General features: G+C 36.4%; 1 protein-coding gene and 1 pseudogene across 1 annotated transcript in view; both read left to right on the forward strand.

Moving 5' to 3' along the window:
• MIPOL1 (mirror-image polydactyly 1) overlaps positions 1-26,690 on the forward strand; it is a 366,001-nt gene that overhangs the window by 69,206 nt on the left and 270,105 nt on the right. Inside the window, exon 8 of the mRNA XM_066277790.1 lies at positions 12,214-12,343. Coding sequence (XP_066133887.1) covers positions 12,214-12,343 — 130 coding nt within the window. The remainder of the gene's footprint in view (positions 1-12,213; positions 12,344-26,690) is intronic.
• Positions 10,447-10,571, forward strand: LOC136336822 (U2 spliceosomal RNA; annotated as a pseudogene).

Here is a 26,690-nt window from a genome sequence, read left to right on the forward strand (position 1 = left end):
TAAGTATTTACATGCACAGAAAGGTAAAAATAGATACTATGTTAAGACAATCATCTAAGTTGCATTTAATAGGTATCTGTTCCAACTTACATACAGATTCAACATAAGAACAAACCTACAGAACCTACCTCATTCTGTGACTTGGGGACTGGCCGTATATAAAATGTAAAGATTTATATATAAGAGGATATTCACATATGAGAATTAATTATGACAGCAAGAGAATTAAAATCAAATAATAAGAAAATGTTTAAAATTAATTAAGGGACATTTATGCTGTGGGACATCATGCAATAATTAAAATAATTTTTAAAATCCTTGATGTGAGAAAATCTTTATGACGATATGAAAGAAGTAGAGGAAGTTGTATTTATGATATAAACTTAAGTATATATACACGTATATTTTATAAAACAAGAGGCAAATTTTGTAGTATTAATGACTGAATTAATGCTTCAATCAATAGTTTTCTGCCTTTTCAGGATTTCTTCAGTGACCATGGATTAGATTTTGTATTAGAAAAAGTAAATGTAACTTTAAAAAGATGTGATTTTTGAAAAAGTTACTTGCTTTCTAATCTTAAAATAATTCCTATGATAAGTTTGACATATACAGAGGCATATAAAGCAGAATTTTATGAAATTTATATGATGGCTGTGATCAAATCTTACCATTACCAATGCTATTTCCCTATGTTTCAGAATTGCCCCTTATATTTGTATCTTTATGTATGTTATGTAACTTATGTCTATAGTAATCATCTTGTCTTTCCAGCTGGTTATATAATTTATAAGAATAAGAATGTGGTGTAGTCAAAACAACATAAAACAAAAGGTACCCAGTTCTGTGTGAGGCAGAATGAAGTAATGGAAAGACCAAGAGCCTTGGAATCAGATTGCCTCAAGTTCAACTCACAGCTTTGACTTAATGCAGATTGACTTTGGGCAAGTTACTCATTAACCTCTCCAGATTTACTTTCTCCCATGTGAAAATGTGAATATTAACTAATTTACCATATTATTTTAAGGATTAAAGAGAATATATAAAAGTACCTAGTATATAGCTTGTATGGTACTCAGTAAGTTGTAGCTAATATGAATATTCGATTATTTTTATTTTTATGAAATTTTTAAACCTTTGATAATGTCAGAAGTCTTGAAAGGATTTTTGTTCTGTTTGGTTTTTAAATTAAAATCAATGCTTCACTGTGTATTAACAGAAAAATGAAAGAAAAATATTGGATACAAAGGATTAGATGATGAGGAAAATTACTGTTGAGATATATGTAGTTATTAGCACTAGTACATTTTATTTACATGTGAATCTGAAATACAAGAAATGATACAAAGGATTTGAGCTTTAATCTAATGTGTACCTCTGATAAATCTTCATGTATACTGTTATAATAGCATGTAGCCTGTTTCCTTTGCTTCCCTGATGGTTTTTAAATGATATGAATGCTATCATTGTAATGTGATCTCATGAGAGTTTGAAACTGAGTTGTATCATTTATTGTGATAAAATCTCAAATGAGTCACTCTTTTACCTTTTCCTTTATTTACATCACCAGCATCAGCGACACATTTTATTAGGCACTGTATAAGAATTGTGCTAACTTTTTAAAAATTCAAAAAAGAAATATTTATCAAGGGCCATTATGTACTAGGCACTTGTGTTAGGTACTGGTGAACATAAGCAAATAGACAGGTTAGTAATTTCAAAAATTTCTTTTTGTGTGCAATCTCTTCTTACTTATAATGCACTATTTCAGTAGGTAGTGGTTAAGTGCTCACACTTTGAAATCAGACTTTTTTTTTAACCACTTATCCTGTGTGACAGCCTCACTAAATGTTGACTAAACCTTACTTTATAAGTTGGTGACGTTTAAGTGAGATAATGTTTATGAAGTGCTCAACCCATTGAAGGCAATTATGATGATAAGATGATGATGTCACCATCTTGTTTTCTGAAGACTTCTTGATCTAATAGGGCATATTCTAAATGTACATAACATATGTATTTCTTTTTAAAAATAGCTTCAAAGCGTTTTTATTTTATTCTCCAGGGTTGTTAGTTTTCCTTGATTTTCAGATTTAATTTAGAAAGTTTGAAAATATGAAAATTATGCTTTAGTCTCTACAAGAAAAGAAAATAAGGGAAAAATATATAGTAATTAGATCTTCTCTACTTAACCACGCTATTCAGCCAGGACTGTGGTTATAATCTTTAAAAATTATTTTGTCAATTAAACCTTTCATTTTTCCTAAACAGTTTCAGTGGGAATTGTTTAGTGTTTAATTTCTCTTGATTTTTATTTCTCTATTACAGACTATATATAGATGATATTTAAATTTTATATGAGGGTTTAAATGTTTTTTAAGTTATTTTTGTGATATTTAAAGTATTTGTTTCTTTACAAGCCTTTTTTTTTTAATGCTCATATTAGAGTCTCTGCTTTCTCTGTTAGTTATTTTTCTCCTTGCATGTCATCCATTAAAGATTAGCTGTGGAAGACTGGAGCATGGAGAGATTATGAATGACAGAACAACTCCTGTAGAATAATAATCAGTTTTTAGTATTTAATGCTGTTTGACTTTTGCAGACACATTTCTTATTAACCTTTGGTACAAAGATAAATCCAGGTTCCTGTTATCTCATGAAGAAGATGAGTCTGAGATCCTCTTCCAATTAAACTGAAATAAGGCCAATATTGGGTTTTAGCCAAAAAAACTCCTTAGTTCCTAAGTCTTATGTTTATAAATCTATCTATCTATCTATCTATCTATCTATCTATCTATCTATCTATCTATCATCTATCTATCTATCATCTATCTTAGTTGCAATTTACATATAATTCAGTGGTTATGTAATTTGCTGCTTAGCTTACTATATTGTTCTGCAAGTGTTTAAACTGCTTTCTTCCTTTATACATAGATTCTTTTCTATGTGCTCAAATTCAGAGTGATATTTTATAAATAAATCTTGTCAGACCCTTTTTATTACAGAGGATGCTAGTTTGTTAAATATTCTGGTGCCCTTTTGTTGACTGTCTTGTGCTTTTGGCATCAGAACATAAAATTCCTGAAACTTATACCTTAAGGTTTTCTGTTCAGGTTAACATGTAAATGTTAAATGTATAGCTAGGTAGTTTACCATTATATCAAATATGTTAAGATACCCCAACTAAGTAACATGGAAAAATAAAAATGGTTGTGTAATAGAAAATGTTTTTATGTAAAAAAATTGTTAACTTTACTGTATCTCAGATGATACTGATGACCTAATAATTAAGAAGAACAAGAATGAATTAGTTTGGGGGTGGGAGGTGAGGGTGTTATATTGAGGGGGACACTTGAATCCATGTTATCACAATAAATTAAAATTAATAAAAAAAATTTTAAAAAGTAAAAAAAAATGAATTAGTTCTGTGTATCAGGAGAATAGAAAATAATATAATATGCACTTCTAAGAAATGACACATTGGAATCTCGCTTCTCTTTAATCTTATACTTAATGCCTTAACAGTATTAAATTACAATGGAGCATTACACATATATCTGTATCTACATGTTTTATTTTGGAGGGAAAAGGGATTTCAAGAATATGACCAATCATTACAGGGAAAAACAACAAGGCCCATCTCTGAAATACAGTACTTAGAAATATCGGTAGTTAGGAATTGATTATATTATTATCTGTGCCAGCAGAATCCCAGGGTATGAATCAGGATTAATTACAATGAGTGCCAAGTCAAATAGTACTTCAGGGTAGCTTTTAGCCAATGTTATAAACTCTCTTCCTAGAAAAGTTTGTGTTTTTCTGGAGAAAACAAAATAAGCATTAAGTAAACAGAGAAACCAGTATGCATAACAATAACTCAATTGATAATGTTTTATTAGGTATAGCATACTATGGAATTTAGCATGATATTAAGTATTTTAGAGCATATCAAATAATTAGGGTATTTAAAACAAAAATAACTTTTCAGAAAATAAATCATAAATTATTTTCTGCATGTTTAATTTTAAGAAGTTTAGATAGCAGTTATATTTTACAGAATTTTCATATTGGTATCTATTAAAATTTAAAATAATCTGTACAGAAAGTAATTTAAATATTTCTTAAAATTGTATTTCAAAAGTACATTAAATAATTGGTATTAATTATAATTCTTTAGGGATAAGCATTTTTCTGTCATATTAAATACTGTAGTTCTGTGCTGGTTGGATAGCTCATCATCGTCCCATGTGCCAGGTGCTGGTCCACCCCAGTCGGGGCTCATGCCAGAGTCATCAGTAAGCAGGTGGAGCAAAGGGTCTATGTTTCTCTCTCTCTCTCTCTTTCTCTCTCTCTCTCTCTCTCTTTAAAAATCAATCATCTTTGGCCCTGGCCGGTTGGCTCAGCGGTAGAGCATTGGCCTGGCGTGTGGGGGACCCGGGTTCAATTCCCGGCCAGGGCATATAGGAGAAGTGCCCATTTGCTTCTCCACCCCCCTCCTTCCTCTCTGTCTCTCTCTTCCCTTCCCGCAGCCGAGGCTCCATTGGAGCAAAGATGGCCCGGGCGCTGGGGATGGCTTCTTGGCCTCTGCCCCAGGCGCTAGAGTGGCTCTGGTTGCGGCAGAGTGACGCCCCGGAGGAGCAGAGCATCGCCCCCTGGTGGGCGTGCCGGGTGGATCCCGGTTGGACGCATGCGGGAGTCTGTCTGACTGTCTCTCCCCGTTTCCAGCTTCAAAAATAATAATAATAATAATAATAATAATAATAATAAAATAAAAATCAATCATCTTTAAAAAAGAATTTAAAAAATGTAGTACTAATGCTCTAATATGACATATTAAATGTTTGAAAGTAAGTAGCATATTTTTAGAAAGTGTTCCTACGTAGTCTTGTAGTTCTATGTACTAAATACTTGTATGTAGTAATTGGGGGTTTAGCAAAAGCAAGTTCTTGTTTTATACTTTGTCTACTTAAGCATATTCTGTATAATTTTCTAATTAATCTTTAGCAATTTCTATGCCTTTGATAAGTAGCGTGAATAACATTTTCTTATAACATTTATGAGAAGCTGTAAAAACTTGGCTCTTGTTTATATCATTTAGCCTGTGGTAAAATTGGTGTCCTTATCTATCATTTTACTTATATTCACAGAACCTATCAACTATGTTAAGTGAGGACTTAATAGATTTATAGCACCTTTACAGAAGGATTTTTTTAAGTGAGAGGAAGGGAGATAGAGAAGACTCCTGCATGCACCCTGACTGGGATCCAGCCAACAGCTCCCATCAGGGGGGCCGATGCTTGAATGAATCAAGCTAACCTCAGCACCTGAGGCTGATACTTAGACCAACCAAGCTATTCTCAGTGTCCAGGCTGGTGCTTGAACCAGTTGAGCCCCTGGCTACAAGAGGGAAAGAGAGAGAAAAGTGGGAGTGAGAGGGGGAGAGAAGCAGATGGTTGCTTCTCATGTGTGGCCTGACCTGGAATCAAACCTGGGACTTTTGCACACCAGGCCAATGTTCTAGCCACTGAGCCAGTTGGCTGGCCTACAACAGAAGAATATTTAAAGCATATAGTAGGAGCTTAAAATCCTGATTTTTAATGTATTAGTTGTACTTGTAGGATTTTTTCTAAGTAAATACCTAAGTACATAAAGATTTATGTACAAAGATGTTCGTTACAGTGTTGTTTATATAGTGAATACTTAGGAACAGTATAAAATCTTATATTAAGAGCATTTTAGTTCAATTAAATGTTGTAGAAGTATGCAGCAAAAACCTGTATAATTTTGTTAACAGTGTCACCAAAAAAAAAATTCAATAAAAAGGAAAAAAAAGTCATGTCTAAATGATAAAATTCCATGTAAAATGTTTTCTAAGAATACTGAAGAATATAGGAACATATTCTGTTTATTTTACATATATATATATTTACTATGTAAAATATTTATCTCCGCATTTACACAATTCACCTATATTACTTTTTAAAGATCTTCATGAAAAAATCATATAAAATATTGAACTTTCAAATAAAATTTTAGAAAAACATAATTGTCTATTCTGTAAAAGATGTTCTGAAGTAAAAAGTTGAATCCAGCATTGTAATGCAAAAATGAAAGCATCAAACTATGTAGAGCAGATTGGTTAATTCCGGTGTGGGGCATTTTCTATCTTTGTTTAAATTCCCATTAACTAATTTATACAAAGAGTGATAAAATACAAAATTTAAGGAAATTAAAAGACCTAATGTAATGTTTGTGGTTTTGTAATATATATACTGCTTACAAAAGTGAGAGATCTTTCAAAATGAATATGAAGCGCTTAAAAAAAAGTATTTGATTTTTTTAAATTAAACAAGAACATCAGAAAAGCAAATGACAAGTCAAAGAAAGTTGTTTGATTATGCAAATGAGATGCAAAACCAACTTTTATTTCATTGGTGAAAATGCACTATACAAAAGCCTGAAGGTGCTGGAGTATCTGCACGTTCCCTGATCCCCTAATCTTTGTGAGCAGTGTATTTGGTGGTTTCATAAAACACTATTGATAGTTGTTTGTAAGGAATCTGTTCAGCATCCTGTAAAGTAGTAATAGTAGCTATTCAGACAATGTGACATTCTTTCATATAGACTAAAGACTTGTCTTTTACAAAGCTATTACCTGTTATTGTTCTTATAATTTTGGAACATGAATTGTAATCAGTGATTATTTTATGTACTTCACATTTAAATCCTAATGATTTCTTCTTTCCTCTCTTTTAAGTTCAGCCTTTCCTATTTACCTAAATACCTTGAGGATGGTATAATAAACAGATTTCTTTTCCGGGGAAATGTCTATCCTCCAAATTATGTTACTTAGAGAATCATGACCCAATGTTTAATCTAGAATGTTTTCCAATATACGTCTCCTGCGGTATTTTAAAAGGAGTTTGAGAAGTGTACAATATGGGTTTGTCAAGAGACTTGTGTTTTACTAAGAAAATATGTACTCTGTCTTGACTCAGTAAACTCATACTTAGTATGGTTCAGCTTCTTCATATTTACTCTTGCCCATATTAGAAAACAATTAGCTTACTAAACAAATTTGAGTATTTGGTGGTGGGGGAGGTGATCCTCTCTAAATCTTTTTCGAATTTGTCTAAGAATTATAGGATATTTGATAACCATGTTTAAAAATGGAGATATCCAAATATTATTGTAAACACCCAATGATTTGTTTTACCTACAATATAAGTATTTTACTTGGTTGGCTTACATAGTAGCTAATAATATTTGTTAATGTAATTTAACTGCTGTGAACCTTTACTGAACAAATATTGAAATTTATTCAAGTCAAAGAAAGAGAATCTCTAATGACTTTTGTTAAAGCTTCTATTTAATAGTTAAGGACAAAAGTTTGTATGACATACGAGATGCAATTAACAGTAGATTTTACATTTAATAAAAAGAAAGAAGCATGTGTATTTGCTTTATTCATTCCATCATAATTTGCATTAGAGCTGTGGGTGTTTAATGAGCAAATTCCAGCTAAAATGCTATATTGATTTTCTAGTGAACTTTGTAATAGTCATCTACCTTGGAAAAGCTCAGTGTTTACAATTAACTTTTCTTTACTAAAAATGTTTGAGAGTTACATATTGATCCTTTAAAAGTACTGAAGTTTAGAAAGAATCATGTTTTTCATAATCAAATTTTACATATAATCAAATAAGTATTAAAATGATCATTTAGTAGTACCTTAATTTTGGAATAATTTCTTAACATTCATAAAATGTGTAATCTGATTTTATGTACATGTCTTCTGGCATTTTAAAATGTAACCTTAGTATACTCAAAGGATAATATTTATTAAATACATTATTTACATTTTTAAAGTTGATAATAACATTATAGAGGGAAAATAATGTTTTTTTAATCACACAGGAACAAACCAACCATTGGTGTAAAACATTTATCTTTACACATAGAGATACCAAGACTTGCTAGCCTTACCCCTTCTGTCAAATGTTGTTGCATATAAAGTGGAGCACAGTGTACATTAAATGTCATTTTGTAAAGATTTCATCACACTTTACAGAAGTGATAGGGAACCTATCAACATTTGAGGTTTAGTAATTAGTATTTTTTTTGTGTGTGTGTTTTTCTGAAGTTGGAAACGGGGAGGCAGTCAGACAGACTCCCGCATGCACCCAACCGGGATCCACCTGGCATGTCCACCAGGGGGCGATGTTCTGCCCATCTGGGGCATTGCTCTGTTGTAACCAGAGCCATTCTAGTGCCTGAGGCAGAGGCCATAGAGCCATCCCCAGCACCCGGGCCAACTTTGCTCCAATGGAGCCTTGGCTGCGGGAGGGGAAGAGAGAGACAGAGAGGAAGAAGAGGGGGAGGGTTGGAGAAGCAGATGGGCGCTTCTCCTGTGTGCCTTGGCTGGGAATTGAACCCGGGACTCCTGCACACCAGGCCGACGCTCTACCACTGAGCCAACTGGCCAGGGCCCTAGTAATTAGCATTTTAAGCTTTCCATGTGCCAGAATATTTCAGGAAAATGTGATATACGTGTTAATCTGTACTTTGATCACTGTTTGATGTCATTTTGTCCATCCTATCTGGCTTACAAATTGTAAATGTTCTAAATTTAAAAATTTTAAAACCTCACTATATCATGATTTTTAAAATAAACTATTATGTTGTTATAGCATACAGTATGCAATATAGAATGGGTTCTGAATAATTTTTCAGTTCCTGTTTATAATTTTTGCATGCTAAAAAGTGAGGAATGTTGAATAGTATCTTTTTACATACATAAATGGTTCAAATCAATCAAAATCACATTTTATTAGGTCTAGAAATGAAGCCAGATTGTGAGTCTGTGGATTGAGGGTGGTAAAGATAGTGATGGCATGAACTAATATTTGTTGAGAAACTACTTTATTTGGTTGAGAGCTTTCTAATATTATCTCATTTATTTTTTTCCTCACAGCCACATATGGTGGTATTATCCATTTTATACACCCGAACTGCAACTAAAATAATTAAGAAATACACTCCATACAAAAACAAATTCCTGAGGTTAGTATAGCACATGGAATCTAGATCAAAGTCCATATTCTTCCTAGAACACCATGTTGCTTTTTCTGAGTTGTTATGAGTATTCTACCTGGAAGGAGATTGTACACATTTACAAGGGAAAAATAAAACTAATTATTTTGTACTACATTATGGGCAGAAGTTTCTTTGAAAATAGTGTGATAAATTGATACATGGTAACAGTATAATATAGCCACAGAAAGCCACAGAACACTGAATTATACTATCTTAAAAAAAAACCCTGAGAATTGTTTTAAAAAGTACTGGTTCTTCCAAGAACTAGGTTAAAAACAAGAATTCCTTAACCTTATCTAAATTGTTGATTTAAAAGCATTTGATCTTATGCAAGTAGATGTTCAGTTGTTCTAGAACAATTTGTCATGTAGTTTGTTTATCCATTATTTGTTGATAGAAATTTAGGTTGTTTCTCATTTTTGGCTATTATAAATAAAGGTGCAGTGAATATTTGTGTTAAAGTATATATGTTTAATTTTTTTAAGAAACTGAGAAATTGCTTAGTTTATTCCTCATACACTAAAACACTCATGCATCTTAATTTTCCTTCAAAGCCTTTACTGTTATATCTGTCTGTCTATCTACCTACCTACCTACCTACCTACCCACCTACCTACCTAATTTGGGGCCTGTTTTTTTCTCTCTTTCCCTAATAGTTCTCTCCAGGATGAGATGGACTTTTTAGACCACTATATTCATATTCCTTAAAACTCAATAGATGATTGCCACAGAAGCTTAATTAATATTTGCTGGATGGATGGATGAATATTTCTCTTCACTTAGGTTCAATATATTGGAAGTGGTTTTGGCTTTGGCTTTGCCATTTCATGTTCCATTTTATATTCTATTATGCAAAAGATAATACAGTTGGCCCTTCAAATCCACAGGTTTTGCATTTGTTTTCAACCAACCACAGATAAAAAATATTTAAATAAAAAACCCCCATTGCCCTGGCCAGTTGGCTCAGCGGTAGAGCGTCGACCCAGCATGTGGATGTCCCAGGTTCAATCTCCAGCCAGGGCACACAGAAGAAGCACCCATTAGCTTCTCCACCCTTCCCTCGCTCCTTTCTCACTCTCTCTTCCCCTCCTGCAGCCAAGGCTCCACTGGAGCAAAGTTGGCCCGAGCACTGAGGATGGCTCCATGGTCTCTGCCTCAGGCACTAGAATGGCTCTCGTTGTGTTGGAGCAATGCCCAGATGGGCATAGCATCGCCCCCTGGTGGGCATGCCGGGTAAACCTGGTCCTGCACACGCAAGAGCTTTCTCTCTGTCTCCCTGCTTCTCACTTCAGAAAATGACAAAAAAAAATAAATAAAAATAAAATAAATAAATAAATAAAAAAAACCCACATCACTTTTCAGCCTTTTGGCTAAGATCAACTGTAGTATCTGTTCTCAGCTATAAAAAAATCCCCAGAAAGTTCTGAAAAGCAAAACTTGAGTTTGCTATACATCAAGCACTATGGTAAATCCATGCAAATGAAGTACTGTGTAAACATACCCTACTGTGGGACTGATATGCATGGTTATATGCAAACACTGCCATTTTTTATAAGGGCCTTGAGCATCAGAGGGTTTTGGTGTCCAGAGTCCCTAGAACCAGTCCTCAGCAGATACTGAAGGGTGACTCAGTGTTTGTTTCTTCTCTACCACATACAATGTAATGCAAAAATGTCTTGATTAACATTAAAATGTCATATTCATCTGACAAATACTAGCAGAAGCTCAATGTTTTATGAACTCAGAAAGCAAGCATTTCAAACAACTTTTCTAAATTTTTTTTTTTGTAGTTTGACAGTGTAAATAAAATTTGGTTCGGTAATCCAAGTATCTGAGGCCATTTTTGTCTAACATCACAGTATATTTTAAAAGTTATATAAGATTTCAAGTAGAAATTATACTTGCGAAATGACGATTTCCGATAAAATCAAAGCTTCCTATATAGCGCTGCAAAAGTTTGCCCTATCTAGTGGCTCAATGGATAAAATGTTAGCCTGGCATATGGATACCCCAGCGTCAGTTGCCAGTCAGAGTACACAGAAGTGACCATCTGCTTCTCTCTCCCATGCCTCTCCCTCTTCTCTTTCTCTTCGCCTCCCACAGTCAGTGCCTTGATTGTTTCGAGCGTGGCCCCTGGTGCTGAGGATGGCTCAGTTGGTCCCAGCAAGTCAGCCTCAGGCACTAAAAATAACTTGGTGCTCAAGCATCGGCCCCACTTGGGGTAGCCAGGTGGATCCCGATTGGGGCACATATGGGGATCTGCCTCACTATCTCCCCTTCTTTCACCTAAAAAGAAGTCTAGTTGGTTTCATTTGTGTTATAATCTCTATAAATGGTGCTTCTGGAGACATGCAGTGCTGAAGCCTCACAACTCTGCCCCTTCTTCCTTAATCCCATTTCCTTTTCTGTCCTTCCACCATCCTACTGAGGTAACCACCATCCTGACTTGGGTGTTTATCATTTCCATGCTGTTTTAATATATTTACTAATTATGTCTATTCATAAATAATAGATAGAGTTGTCTTACTTTGCAAGTTCCTATTTTTGTCAGTTTTATTTGGGGGATTTGTCTCTTTGTTTATAGTAAATTCATTTTAAATGCTGGATCATATTACATTTTGAATGTAATGTGGCTTATTTATTTATTCTCCTGTTATTGAACATTTGGGTTACTTCTGAGTTTTGGCTGTTATTTAATGCTGCAATAAGCATTTTTATACATATTCCATGTGTACATGTCCAAGAGTTTCTGTAGGGTGAGTACCGAAGAGTAGATTTGTCAAGGTACAGGTTATATAAATCTTAAACCGTAACAAACATTGTCAAATTCTTCCTGATGGTTGCAGAACTTCATATGCCTATCTGCAGTATATGTGAGAGTTTTCTTTATTGCACTAGCTCACAATGTTTGTTATTATCTGGCCTTTTAATTTTTTATTTTATGGGTATGAAATGGTATATTTCTAGTAGTTTTTAATGATGTTTTCTTAACCAAGTAATGATACCAATTTAGTTGAATAAAATAAACATTTGCTTTTTTTTTTTTTTTTTTTTTGCTAAAAGTATGCATGTCTCCTTTATTTTCTTTCGTTAATGACGGGTCGTATGTTTTGGTAGCTCTGGTTGAAGAGGTGTATTTTGCACAGAGGAAACGTGATGAAGCTATTATGTCCCGACTACAGTTAGCCAATGAGGAGAGAGATGAAGCAGTTGCACGAGCCAAGCATATGGAAATGTCTCTAAAAATGTATGTATACATTTAAAAACTATATGACACTTGAAGCATTCATAAAGTGCATGCATTATATGGTGGTTGCGTATGTTACCGATCTTTTGTTTGTTTTTTTGGTAACAGAGACAAGAGGTAGAGACATAGAGAGGGACAGATAGGGACAGACAGGAGAGAAATGAGAAGCATCAATTCTTTGTTTTGGCTCCTTAGTCTCCTTAGTTGTTGACTGATTGATTTCTCATATGTGCCTTGACACATGAGGGCTGCATCAGAGCAAGTGACCCCTATTTAAGCCAGCGACCTTTGGGCTCAAGCCAGCGACCATGGGGTCACATCTGTGATCCCACGCTCAAGCCAGCAACCCCGTGCTCAAGCTGGTGAGCCCATGCTCAAGCCGGTGACCTCCGGGGTTTTTTTTGTTTTGTCTTTTTAACAGACAGAGCGAGAGTCAGAGAGAGGGGTAGATAGGGACAGAGAGAAAGGAATGGAAAGAGATGAGAAACATCAATCATCAGTTTTTCATTGCAACACCTTAGTTATTCATTGATTGCTTTCTCATATGTGTCTTCACCGTGGGGCTACAGCAGACCAAGTAACCCCAAGCCAGCAACGTTGGGTCCAAGCTGGTGAGCTTTTTTTTTTTTTTTTTTTTTTTGTGCTCACACCAGATGAACCCATGCTGAAGCTAGTGACCTCGGGGTCTCGAACCTGGGTTTTCCGCATCCTAGTCTGGTGCTCTATCTGCTGCACCACCACCTGGTCAGGTGACCTCAGCGTTTTGAACCTGGGTCCTCCGCATTCCAGCATGACGCTCTGTCCACTGCACCACCACCTGGTCAGGCATGTTTCTGATCCTTGTATGTTAAAATTGTAAATTCCATATCCCCACAGTTTAAAACTTTAGACCTGTTGTTTGCATGTCAGGAATAGCAGTTACTCATGCAAAAGAAAAAGAAAGCGAGAAAAAAGAAATGCACAAGACTTCAAGAACAGTTATTTTCTTTACTTCTTTATAGTTCTGTGGTCAGTGTCCTTACTTACCTTTCTTTGGAACTTCTTTTTTCTTCCCTCTTTCTTATTATCATTTTCTTGACCATATTGCAGCTACCTGGGTTCTTTCACTGTTCTCTGCTTACTATGCTCATTTCTATTCTTCATTACATTTTACTTCCTTTAGCTGTGACTCTTAAATTTTAGTCACACCTGAAATGGAATGGAGCCTGAAAATCTCCATTTTTAACAAGTAACCCAGAGGATTCTAATAGAGGTAAATAATGGATCACAGTTAGGAAAACAGAGCCCTAGAAATAAGTACTTCACCATTTTAATATGCACCCATTCACTTGGGCAATGTTGTTAAAATTGAGATTCTTATTCATAGGTCTGGAGTGGAACCTGATAGTCTGACTTTTTTTTAAGCTTCCAGATGATATTATTATAAAGGGTTCACTTTAGTTAGAGGCCCTATAGCATCTAGAAATATATTACTTGTAAGATAGATAAAATTTAGTAATTAATAATTTATGACCCATCAATATACTTATTGTGTGTTTGCTGTGCTCAACATTGTGCTAGGCTTTGTGGGAGATCACAATAAAGCCCTAATTAAAACATGGTTCATTAGGGAGACAGGTCATTAAATAACATGACAGTATTCATGTTGTGATTAGGTAATGTGGTTTGTTTTTGTTTAGATTAATTAATGGCTTCATCTTTGGGGGGGCTTATAGAGACTTAGTGTAAAGCATTACACCCATTGAATAATAGAACTAAAGGAACAAAAAATTTCACCTAAATTCTATACTGCTTTCTCCCAAATAACTATCTTAATAGGGAAACATTATTCTAAACATTTCTCTTTGCTTGTATACTTAAACATTATTATATAGAAGGATGGGTAGTTGGTGGCAGAGTGGGTACATACATCGAATTAATTTAGTAAAAATCAAATCATTCTCTACATGCTGTTTTATTTGAGACATTGTAGTGTAGAGGTTAAGAGCACAGAGTCAAAATCTAGGCATTTGTGTTTACATTTTTGCTGTGTTGCTTCCTAGCTGAGTCTCTGGGACTCAGTTTTGGGTTTGTTTGGGTTTTTTTTGCCTTCAAAATGGATAAATGGTGTCTGTTTTATAGAGGTTGTTTTAAAGACTAAACGATTTAATAATTCTTGAAAAGTACCTGACTTGTAGCAAGCGCTATATAATAATTTAAGGGTAGTAGTTAATGGAAGTGGAACTGAATAAATTTTTGAACTTCATACAGTATTTTCTCTCAATAAGATGTATTAATTCCCTAAAGAGCAATCAAAATTTAAGAAAAGAGAGTGAAAAACCTTAAGGTTTTGTAGTCATCAATCTTTTTTCAACTTTTGGAAACATGCAGTGTTTCAACTGAACAATATTTGATTCTCAACTATAAAATGTATAAGCATTTTTTTCTTCTTTTCCAAATGAGAGATGGAAGGGGAAATACGGGAACAGACTTCTGCATGCTCCCCTACCAGGATCCGCCTGGCAGCCCCCATCTAGGGCTGATGCTCTGCCCATCTGGGGCCATGCTCGCAACCATCCTATTTCTAGCACCTGAGGTGGAGGCTCCACGGAGCCATCCTCAACACCCAGGGCCAACACGCTTGCAATCATTCAAGCCATTGACTGTGGGAGAAGAAGAAAGAGAGAGTGAAGGGGGGTGGAGAAGCAGATGGTCGCTTCTGTGTGCCCTGACTGGGAATCAAACCCAGGACATCCACAAGCCAGGTTGTTGCTTGACTACTGAGCCATCTGGTGTTGCCTTTTATTATGGTCTTTATGTCTTTTATGTGGTATTTTATCATGTGTTTGAGGTAAGACATGTCATATCTCTGTTTTGCTCATGCTTACAGCTCATGCTCTTCTTTTTTATATGGTACAAGTGAATTTTTCTTGATAAACATTTCATATTATTTGACCTTATTTGTCTTCTTCTCTGAGCTGCAACTTCTTGGCTAGATACTGCTTTTTGGCCACGTTTCTATGTAGCCCTAGGGCAGTGGTCTCATTAGCCAACAGAGCCAAATATCAGCAGTACAATGATCGACATTTCTTTTGAGAGCCAAATTTTTTAAACTTAAACTACATAGGTAGGTACATTTCTTATCGAGGTAACGCCCACATGTGGTATTTTGTGGAAGAGCCACACTCAAAGAGCCGCATATGGCTCGCGAGCCGTGTGCCCCTTTTGTTGGAGGTTCTGTTCTCTGCTTATGGGGTTTTGTTTGGTGTCTGCACTTTACCTGGTCTTGTGTATACCCTAATTCCTTAGATACTACTTTGGGACTTTGACTTACTCCACAGCATGGTAGAAAACGGCCACTTCTGTTGATTCTTGCTTCTTCTATAAAGATTCTTTAGCAATGCAAGCTGCTGCTCAGGAAGTATTTTCTTTCCTTTTCTTTGGGCTATCTACTCAACTCTTTGGTGTCTCAGGTTATTTCTCAGCTGTGTGGTATTAGAGAAAAATTCTCAGGATTTGGTGAGTTCTCTTTTCTGATACCTCTTTTTAATGTGGAAAAGGTGAACTTGACCAAAATCATCATTTTCCCATCCTCTGTCCGTACTTTAAAAAATTACTCCATAATGTCCTACTTTCTTTACTATTTGATTCATTTTTACTCATCATGTGTTTATATGATAGGGTAAATAGATTTCTGTGTTCAACTCTTACTTTATCCCTTTTCCTTGGGCTGTTTTTTTTTCCAGTAAACATTTTTTTTTAAGCCTTGGCCAATTGGCTCAATGGATAGAGCATCAGCCTGGCATGTGGATGTTCCCGGTTCAATCTCTGGTCAGGGCACACATGACAAGCAACCATTAGCTCCTCTTCCTCCTCCCCATCTCTCTTTTCGTCTCCTACAGTCAGTGGCTCATTTGGTTCAAGCGTCGACCACAGGCATTGAGGATAGCTTGGTTGATTCGAGTTTCAGCCCCAGATTGGGGTTGCTGGGTAGATCCCGATTGGAACATATGTGGGAGTCTGTCTCACTATCTCCCGTTCTCTCACACAAAACAAAAACAAAAACAAAAACGATGCCTGACCAGGCGGTGACACAGTGGATAGAGCCTCGGACTGGGATACAGAGGACCCAGGTTCGAGACCCCGAGGTCACCAGCTTGAGCGCAGGCTCATCTGGTTTGAGCAGAGCTCATCAGCTTGGACCCGAAGGTCACTGGCTCAAGCAAGGGGTTACTTGGTCTGCTGAAGGCCTGTGGTCAGGGCACATATGAGAAAGCAATCAATGAACAACTAAGGTATTGCAACGAAAAACTGATGATTGATGCTTCTCATCTCTCTCCGTTCCTGTCTGTCTGTTCCTATCTATCCCTCTCTCTGACTCTCTCTCTCTGTAGAAAAAAAAAAGAAAAACGAAAGAAAACCTTTTTTTTTTTTTTTTCATTTTTCCGAAGCTGGAAACGGGGAGGCAGTCAGACAGACTCCCGCATGCGCCCAACCAGGATCCACCCGGCATGCCCACCAGGGGGCGATGCTCTGCCCCTCTGGGGCATCGCTCTGTTGCATCCAGAGCCACTCTAGCGCCTAGCGCCTGGGGCAGAGGCCACAGAGCTATCCAGGCCATCTTTGCAACAATGGAGCCTTGGCTGCGGGAGGGGAAGAGAGAGACAGAGAGGAAGGAGTGGGGGAGGGGTGGAGAAGCAGATGGGCGCTTCTCCTGTGTGCCCTGGCCGGGAATCGAACCCGGGACTCCTGCACGTCAGGCCGACGCTCTTCCACTGAGCCAACCGGCCAGGGCCGAAAGAAAACCTTTTTAAAAAACAATACTTTTAGGTTTACAGAAAAGTTCCAAGGGGAGTACAGAGAATTCCCGCCTAACCCTCACCCAGTTTCCCTCGTCTTACATGCTGTGGTACATGTCACAGGGAGATAGCAGCATTGTTATGTAACTCTTCACTAAATTTTACCCTTTATTCAGATTTCACTAATTTTTCTCTTATGTCCTTTTTATGTTCAAGGTTGCTATCCAGGATTCTATATACATTTAGTTGCTATGTCTTTGCCTTCTCTGGTCTGTGACATTTTCTCAGAAATTCCTTGTTTTTGATAACTTTGAAAGTTTTCAGGAGTAATGGTCAACTGTTTTATAGAATGTCTCAATTTGAGTTTGGATGAAGTTTTTTTCATTTCATAGACTGAGGTATTGGTTGTTTAGGAGAAAGTACAGGAGTGAAGTGCCGTTCTCATCACTCTGTTTCAAGGTTACAAGTCATCAGCATAACTTACAACTGATGATGCTAATATTGATCACCTAGCCAAGATGGAGCTTGCAGAGTTTCTCCACTGTGCAGGGACTTACCCAGATTCCCCTTTCATGCTCGACACTTTGAAGCAAATCACTGATATGTAGCCCATATTCAAGGAAGGAGGAGAAAGGAGGTCATAGAACTCTGCTTCCCCAGGGAAGAATGTCCACATAACTCTCCGGACTAGAGAGCTGTCTCTTCTCCCTTATTTGTTTATGTATGTATGTTTGTCAATGTAGACTTTATATTCATTTGTAATATGATACTATGTTATTTGTTTTGTTGATTGGAACTTTCCACCTTGGCCATTGGAAACTCTTTCAGTTGGTGTCTGTATCCCTTTGACATATACTCATCCTTTCTATTTTTGAGCCCTTTCTTGTTTTCTGGCACTTCAGGATGCTCCAGGGTCATGTTTTATAGGGATGTGTCCTACCTCCAATCCTAACCTCTAGCCTGGGAGTCAGCCATTCTTAAAAGGAGCCCTGATTCCTTTAATTGCAAAATGGTATTGGAAACCAAGATCTAGGTGCCAGCTGTGCTCATTGTTGCTGGGTGTGACTACTTCTAGGCCCAATCAGAAGAAAGAACTAGGAAATATATGTATGTATTTATGTATGTATGTATGTATGTATGTGTGTGTGTACACACACTTAACTGTAATTTTATATCTACTCATCTTTATTAAGCTAACTTTATAAATTTATACTAATGTCTCTGATTCTAATCCAGCTTATTCTAGCTTTCCCCGCTTTTTATGTGAAATTTTTGTCACCAACAGTAAGAAACCTGGCTCCCACCCTGCTCCATTGTGAGTACTCAAAACACAAAAACACAGAGTTTATTCCTATAATCTTTATTATTTGTTGTATTATTTTCCATATGAATATCTATAAACCTATTTTTCCCCACCCTGTTTTTTACAGTAAGTCCTTTATCACAGTGGACTCCAACACTTTTTGGGCCATGGACTGGTTTAATGTCAGAAAGTATTTTCACAGAGCAGCCTTTAGGGTGGGATGGATAAATGTATCACGTGACCGATACAAGCATCAAGAGTGAGTCTTAGACAGATGTAACAGAGGGAATCTGATCATTTTTTAAAAATAAAACATCGTTCAGACTTAAATATAAATAAAACAGAAATAATGTAAGTTATTTATTCTTTCTCTGCGGACCAGTACCAAATGGCCCATGGACCGGTACCAGTTCGCGGCCCGGGGGTTGGGGACCACTGCTTTATCAGATACGTGGTTTTCAAATATTTTCTTAGAATCTCCAATTTTTCTTTTACTCTTTTAACAGTGTGTTTAGCAAAACATAAGTTTCTCAAACTATAATTAATTGATTTTTTTCTATCATGGATTGTGCTTTTGGTATTGAGTTTAAAGATTACTGATTGCTATTTTTAAGATCACACAGATATTTCTCTAGTATTTTCTTCTAGAGGTTATAAAGGTTATGTTTTATATTTAGATTTGTGCTCAATTTTAAGTTAATTTTTGTGTAAGGGATTGGTACATATGAAGGGCTTTTGTTTTTGTTTTCAGATGTGCACATTTATTTATTCCAGCGTCATTTGTTGAAAAGTCTATTGTTTCTTCATAAAACTTCTTTTGTATATTAGTCAAAAATCAGTTGACTGTATTTGTGTAAGTTAATTTCTGGACTTTCTATTTGATTCCATTGATCTGTATGTCTTTGCCAATACCACACAGTCTGGATTACTAAATATTTATAGTAAATCATGAAATTGGATAATGTCAGTTCTTTAATTTTGCTCATTTACTATAGAATTGTTTTTGCTATTCTTGTACCTGTGTCTTTCCATATACCTTTTACAGTTAGTTTGTATCTACAAAAACACCTGTGAGGGCCATGTTTTTCAACATACTTTTCAGTGTTGATAACCTGTTTTTTCTAATTTCAGTAATGCTTCCATTATAACTTGAGAACTCTTCTTTGGGAATTGCAAGTACTATTGCATTCAGTTTGTCAACTGTCACATAGTTCTATATTTACATGAAATTTATGATCATAAATCTTGTCACCTGATTGCCAATTTTACTCATGTAATTTGCTTCTAAATAGATTGTATTGCTTTTAAAAAATCAACTGTATCTGATAAAGATAACAAATCAGTTTTATATATATACAATAACTCCTTGAGGTATGGGTCGTAGTCATGCTTTGTAGGTAAAGAAAAAAATAAACTCTGACTGGTTAACTATTGGCTCAAAGAGTCAGTCAATCACATTATAAGACTTGTCCAGCTCAGATTTACACTGGCAACTCAAACTTAGCATATCCAAAATGGAATTTATTAATTCATTCTTTTCTTTTTTTTTTATCTTAAATAATAGTTTTATTGTTTTTTTTGTCAGGTATTATTTAATATTTTTTCATTAATATTTTAAAACTTTCTTATAACATAATCTAGTTTTGTATACCTTTTTTATTGTTTTTATTTAAGTAGTATATGCATGAAATAAACTACCTTTTGGTACATTTTTTTATACTTAAAACAGTCATTAGGGCAGAAAATTGGTTGTTAAATTATCTGAATCCCACCACTGTCTGCATCCTAGGCTGCCACTCCATCCACTGCACCACCGCCTGGTCAGGCTTTTTACTGGACAAGTATTTATATTCTCTCTGAGTCTGAAATTGCCTTGTTTTAGTTTTCTGTGTACTGAGAATGAATTCATTCCTAACCATGCTGCCAGAACTACAAAACTTCTCTCAGTGTTGTCAAACACTGCAGCTAATCTCTCATTTTTTCTTCCTCCTTCTGTTTTTCCTGCCCTAGCATTCCTTCCAGACCTCTGCCTTCCTGCTCCAGTCTTGGCTGGTAGCTTTCCAGGCTCGCAGCGCAGCTGTTCCCTGGGGCCTCTTTTTATCAGCTCCCTGGGATCTCCCTGACTCTCCTTGAAGAACTCCTCACCATGGTGAACGCTATCTTCCCCTTTCTTTTGTCCTCCAGTAGCTTCCTGAGAAAGAGGGCACAGGGAGTAAAGTGCTACAAATTTTCATGACTTAAAATGTTTTTTATTCTACTCTTTCCCTTGATGGAGAGCCTGTATGTACAATACTAGGCTGGAAATGATGTTCCCGCAATATTTGAAGGTATTGCTCCATTGTTGTCCAGTCTTCAGTAGTGCTATTGAGAATCCTCATGCCGTTCTTGTTCTCAGTACTTCACATGTGTTGGGCAGATAAAATATATTATGCTCACTTTGTTAAAGATGGCACTGCCCACGTGGAAGCCCGTCGCCCAGGTGATACTAATGTGTGTTGGGGGCAGGCTGTAGACAGGCAGGATCCTTGTGGCCTGGGGCTTGGTTTTAGGACTAAGCCTTTCCCACTCTTTTTTTTTTTTATTAAATTTAATGCAGTGACATTGATAAATCAAGGTACATATGCTGAGAGAAAACATCTCCAGATTATTTTGACATTTGATTATGCTGTATACCCCTCACCCAAAGTCAAATTGTCTTCTTTCACCTTCTATCTGGTTTTCTTTGTGCCCCTGCCCTCCCCCCACCCCCTCTCTCTTCATCCTGCCCCCTCTCATTCCCCCCACTTACCATCACATTCTTCTCCATGTCTGAGTCTCGTTTTTATGTCCCAACTATGTATAGATTCATATATCAATAGTTCTTAGTTTTTTCTGATTTACTTATTTCACTCCATATAATGTTATCAAGGTCCATCCATGTAATTGTAAATGATCCGATGTCATCATTTCTTATGGCTGAGTACTATTCCATAGTATATATATACCAAAACTTTTTAATCCACTCGTCCTCTGATGGACACTTGGGTTGTTTCCAGATCTTCACTATTGTGAATAATGCTGCCACAAACATGGGGGTGCATTTCTCCTTTTGGTCCCATTCTATGGTGTTCTTGGGGTATATTCCTAAAAGTGGGATAACTGGGTCAAAAGGCAGTTTGATTTTCAATTTTTTGAGGAATCTCCATACTGTTTTCCATAGAGGCTGCACCAGTCTGCATTCCCACCAGCAGTGCAGGAGGGTTCCCTTTTCTCCACATCCTCGCCAGCACTTATTCTGTGTTGTTTTGTTGATGAGCGCCATTCTGACTGGTGGGAGGTGATAACTCATTGTGGTTTTAATTTGCATTTCTCTAATGATTAATGATGTTGAGCATTTTTTTCATATACCTATTGACCATCTGTATGTCCTCTTTGGAGAAGTGTCTATTCATTTCTTTTTCCCATTTTTGATTGGATTGTCTTCCTGGTGTTGAGATTTACAAGTTTTTTATAAATTTTGAATAACGCCTTATCAGACGTATTGTCAAATATGTTCTCCCATTGTGTAGTTTGTCCTTTTATTCTGTTCTTATTGTCTTTAGCTGTGCAAAAGCTTTTTAGTTTGATATAGTCCCATTTGTTTATCCTGTCTTTAATTTCACTTGCCTGTGGAGATAAATCAGCAAATATATTGCTCCAAGAGATGTCGGAGAGCTTACTGCCTATGTTTTCTTCTAAGATGCTTATGGTTTCACGGCTTTCACTTAAGTCTTTTATTGATTTTGAGTTTATTTTTGTGAATGGTGTAAGTTGGTGGTCTAGTTTCATTTTTTTGCAGGTAGCTGTCCAATTTTCCCAACACCATTTGTTAAAGAGGCTGTCTTTACTCCATTGTATTTCCTTACCTCCTTTGTCAAATATCAGTTGTCCATAGAGCTGTGGTTTTATTTCTGGGTTCTCAGTTCTGTTCCATTGATCTATATGCCTATTCTTATGCCGGTACCAGGCTGTTTTGACTACAATGGCTTTATAGTATAACTTGATATCAGGAAGTGTGATACTTCCCACTTTCTTCTTCTTTTTTAAGATTGCTGAGGCTATTTGTGTTCTTCTTTGGTTTCATATAAATTTTTGGAATATGTGATTTATATCTTTGAAGTATGTCATTGGTATTTTAATTGATATTGCATTGAATTTATAGATTGCTTTGGGTAGTATAGACATTTTAATAATGTTTATTCTTCCTAACCATGAGCAGGGTATGTGCTTCCACTTGTTTGTTTCTTCCTTGATTTCTTTTATCAATGTTTTATAGTTCTCCGAGTACAAGTCTTTAGTCTCCTTGGTTAAATTTATTCCTAGGTACTTTATTTTTTTGGTTGTAATAGTGAAGCAGATTGCTTCAAAATTTCTCTTTCTGACTTTTCAGTGTTGGCGTATAAAAATGCCTCTGATTTCTGAGTATTAATTTTATATCCTGCCACTTTGCTAAATTTATTTATCAGGTCCAGTAGTTGTTTTTTTGTTTTTTTGTTTGTTTTGTGTATTTTTCTGAAGCTAGAAACGGGGAGAAACAGTCAGACAAACTCCCGCATGTGCCTGACTGGGATCCACCCGGCACACCCACCAGGGGGCGACGCTCTGCCCCTCGGGGAGTCGCTCTGTTGCAACCAGAGCCACTCTAGTGCCTGGGGCAGAGGCCAAGGAGCCATCCCCAGCATTCGGGCCATCTTTGCTCCAATGGAGCCTCGGCTGCGGGAGGGAAAGAGAGAGGGGGAGGGGTGGAGAAGCAGATGGGTGCTTCTCCTGTGTGCCCTGGCCGGGAATTGAACCCGGGACTTCTGCACGCCAGGCCGACGCTCTACCACTGAGCCAACCGGCCAGGGCAGGTCCAGTAGTTTTTTGACTGAGACTTTTGGGTTTTCTATATACAATATCATACCATCTGCAAATAATGATAGTTTTACTTCTTTTCCAACTTGAATGCCTTTTATTTCTTCTTCTTGTCTGATTGCTGTGGCTAGGACTTCCAGGACTATGTTGAATAAGAGTGGTGAAAGGGGGCACCCCTGCCTTGTTCCTGATCTTAAAGGGATTGCTTTTAATTTTTGCCCATTGAGTATGATGTTGGCTGTGGGTTTGTCATAGATGGTTTTTATCATGTTGAGGTATGTTCCCTGTATTCCCACTTTGCTGAGAGTTTTGATCATGAATGGGTGCTGGATTTTATCAAATGCTTTTTCTGCATCTATTGAAATTATCATGTGGTTTTTCTCCTTCCTTTTGTTTATGTGATGAATCACATTGATTGGTTTTCAGAAATTGTACCAGCCTTGCCTCCCCAGAATAAATCCCACTTGATCATGGTGTATGACTTTTTCCATATATTGTTGGATCCAATTTGCTAATACTTTTAGATACAGGGTTAAGTTGTTTATTTGAGCTTTTTCTAGTTTCTAGTTTTCTAGTTTCTTATATTTATCAGGGATATTGGCCTATAATTTTTTTTCTTTATGTTGTCTTTGCCTGGTTTTGGAGTCAGTATTATGCTCATCTCATAAAAGGAGCTTGGAAGTCTTCCTTCCTCTTGAGTTTTTTGAAATAGCTTGAGAAGAATAGGAGTCAGTTCTTTGATATTTGGTAGAATTCACTTGTGAAGTCATCAGGTCCAGGACTTTTCTTTGTTGGGAGTTTTTTGATAACTGTTTCGATCTCATTTGGCGTAATTGGTTTGTTTAGGTTTTCTGATTCTTCCAGATTGATTTTTGGAACATTGTATGTTTCAAGGAATTTGTCCATTTCATCTAGGTTGTCTAGTTTTTTGGCATACAGTTCTTCATAGTATTTTCTTACAATATTTTGTATTTCTGTTGTGTCAGTTGTAATTTCTCCTCTCTCATTTCTAATTTTATTTATTTGAGTCCTCTCTTTTTTTTTCTTGGTGTTTCTAGTTAAAGGTTCATTGATCTTGTTTACCTTTTCAAAGAACCAGCTCCCAGTTTCATTGATCCTCTTTATTGTTTCTTTAGCCTCTATGTCATTTATTTCTGCTCTGATCTTTATTATTTCCTTTCTTCTACTACATTTGGGGTTTACTTGCTGTTCTTTTTCTAGTTCTTTTAGATGCAGGGTTAAGTTGTTTATTTGAGCTTTTTCTGGTTTCTTAAAGTGTGTCTGTAGTGCTATGAACTTCCCTCTCAGTACTGCTTTCGCTGTGTCCCATAAATTTTGAGTTGATGTATGCTCATTGTCATTCGTTTCTAGGAATTTTTATTTCTTCTTTGATTTCATTCTTAATCCATTTGTTTTCATGTGTTTGAGAATTTTTTTAGCTTTTCTGTTGTGGTTCATTTCTAGTTTCATGCCATTGTGATCAGAGAAAGTGCTTGATATGATTTCAATCTTCTTAATTTTGTTGAGACCACTTTTTTTGCCCTAACATGTGGTCTATCCTAGAGAATGTACCATGAGCACTTGAAAAGAATGTATATTCTGCTGCTTTATGGTGAAAGGTTCTGAAGATATCTATTAAATTGAGTTGATCTAGTGTGTCCTTTAAGTCTGCTGTTTCTTTGTTAATTTTCTTTCTTGAGGATCTGTGTAGTGATGTTAGTGGGATATTAAAATCTCCTACTAGTATAGTATTGCTGTTGATCTCGCTTTTTATATCCATCAAAGTCTGCTTTATATATTTAGGTGCTCCTATATTAGGTGCGTAGATATTTATAATAGTTATATCTTCCTGTTGGATTGCTCCCTTTATCATTATGTAGTGGCCTTCTTTATCTCTTACTATATTCTTTGTTTTAAAGTCCATTTTGTCTGATATAAGTATTGCTACCCCAGCTTTTTTTTCATTTCTGTTTGCATGAAATATTTTTTTCCATCCTTTTACCTTCAGTCTATGGGCATCTTTTGTTTGGTGTGTCTCTTATAGACAGCAAATGTACGCATCCTGTTTTTTTATCCATGCAGCCACCCTATATCTTTTGATTGAATCATTTAATCCATTTACATTTAAGGTTATTATTGATATGTAGTTGTTTATTGCCATTTTATTCTTTAACCCGGTGACCCCAGCATTCCAGTTCAATGCTTTATCCACTGCGCCACCACAGGTCAGGCCATTTTATTCGTTAAAGCTGTATTCCTCTTTTGCTATATTCATTTCCCACTTTGATCTGTTTACACTATGCCCCTTAACATTTCCTGCAGCATTGGTTTGGTTGTAATGAATTCCTTGAGGTTTTTTTGTCTGGGAAGCTTTTTATTTCTCCTTCAGTTTTAAATGACAGCCTTGCTGGATAAAGTAGTCTTGGTTGTAGCCTCTTGCTCTGTATTACTTTGAATATTTCTTGCCATTCCTTCTGGCCTCAAGTGTTTCTGTTGAGAAGTTGGAAGTCATCCTTATGGGGCTCTTTTGTAGGTGATAGCCTTTTTTTCTCTAGCAGCTTTTAATATTTTCTCTTTATCACTTAGCTTTGGTATTTTAATTATGATATGTCTTGGTGTATGTTTCTTTGTTTTTTTCTTTAATGGAGTTCTCTGTACTTCTTGAACTTGTGAGAGTTTCTCCTGCATTAATTTAGGGAAGTTTTCAGCTATGATATGATTGAACAAAGTCTCTATCCCTTGTTCTTTCTCTTCTTCTTCAAGAACCCCTATGATGCAGATGTTATTCCTCTTCATGTTGTCACAGAGCTCTCTAAGAGTTTCCTCAGACTTTTTGAGTCTCTTTTCTTTTTTTTTCTCTGCTTTCTTGCCTTCATTCCCACTCTTTTTGATGTGGGGTGGTGCAATCCCATCATGCCTCAGATAAGTGACTTTGTAATAGAGTCTTCCCTAATTTGTATATTGGATTAAAGGTTTTGATTTCTGCAGCATAAAGTGGGGCAGACTGGGAGCTTGTTCTCTTGGTTCCTGAGATTAGCATTAGAGAGCAGAGAGCAGAGTAAGGCCACGTGGAGGAGAGGAGAGGCAGTCGAGATGACGGAGTGCTGAAAGAGAAGCCAGTTTGTGCAGAGTTTGTGTAGAGAGAAGGAGATGGGGAACAAAGAAGAATGATGCTAGTGAGCTAAAAACCTTTGATTCTACGAAACTCAGATAAGTCAGTAGCTTTGTGAGCACTGAATGAGTGGGTTTTGGAGCCCAGTGTGTGTTTTTACTTGCCCGCCGGGTGCAAGCTAGAATTAAAGCAAATGGCCCACCAGTTCTTGGCTCCGTTGTTTCATTACCATTTGTTCGAATCCAATGCGAACCTGCATGGGCCAGGCAGTTCTAATGGTGG

Source organism: Saccopteryx bilineata, chromosome 4 (genome assembly GCF_036850765.1).
Source record: "Saccopteryx bilineata isolate mSacBil1 chromosome 4, mSacBil1_pri_phased_curated, whole genome shotgun sequence".
NCBI lineage: Eukaryota > Metazoa > Chordata > Mammalia > Chiroptera > Emballonuridae > Saccopteryx > Saccopteryx bilineata.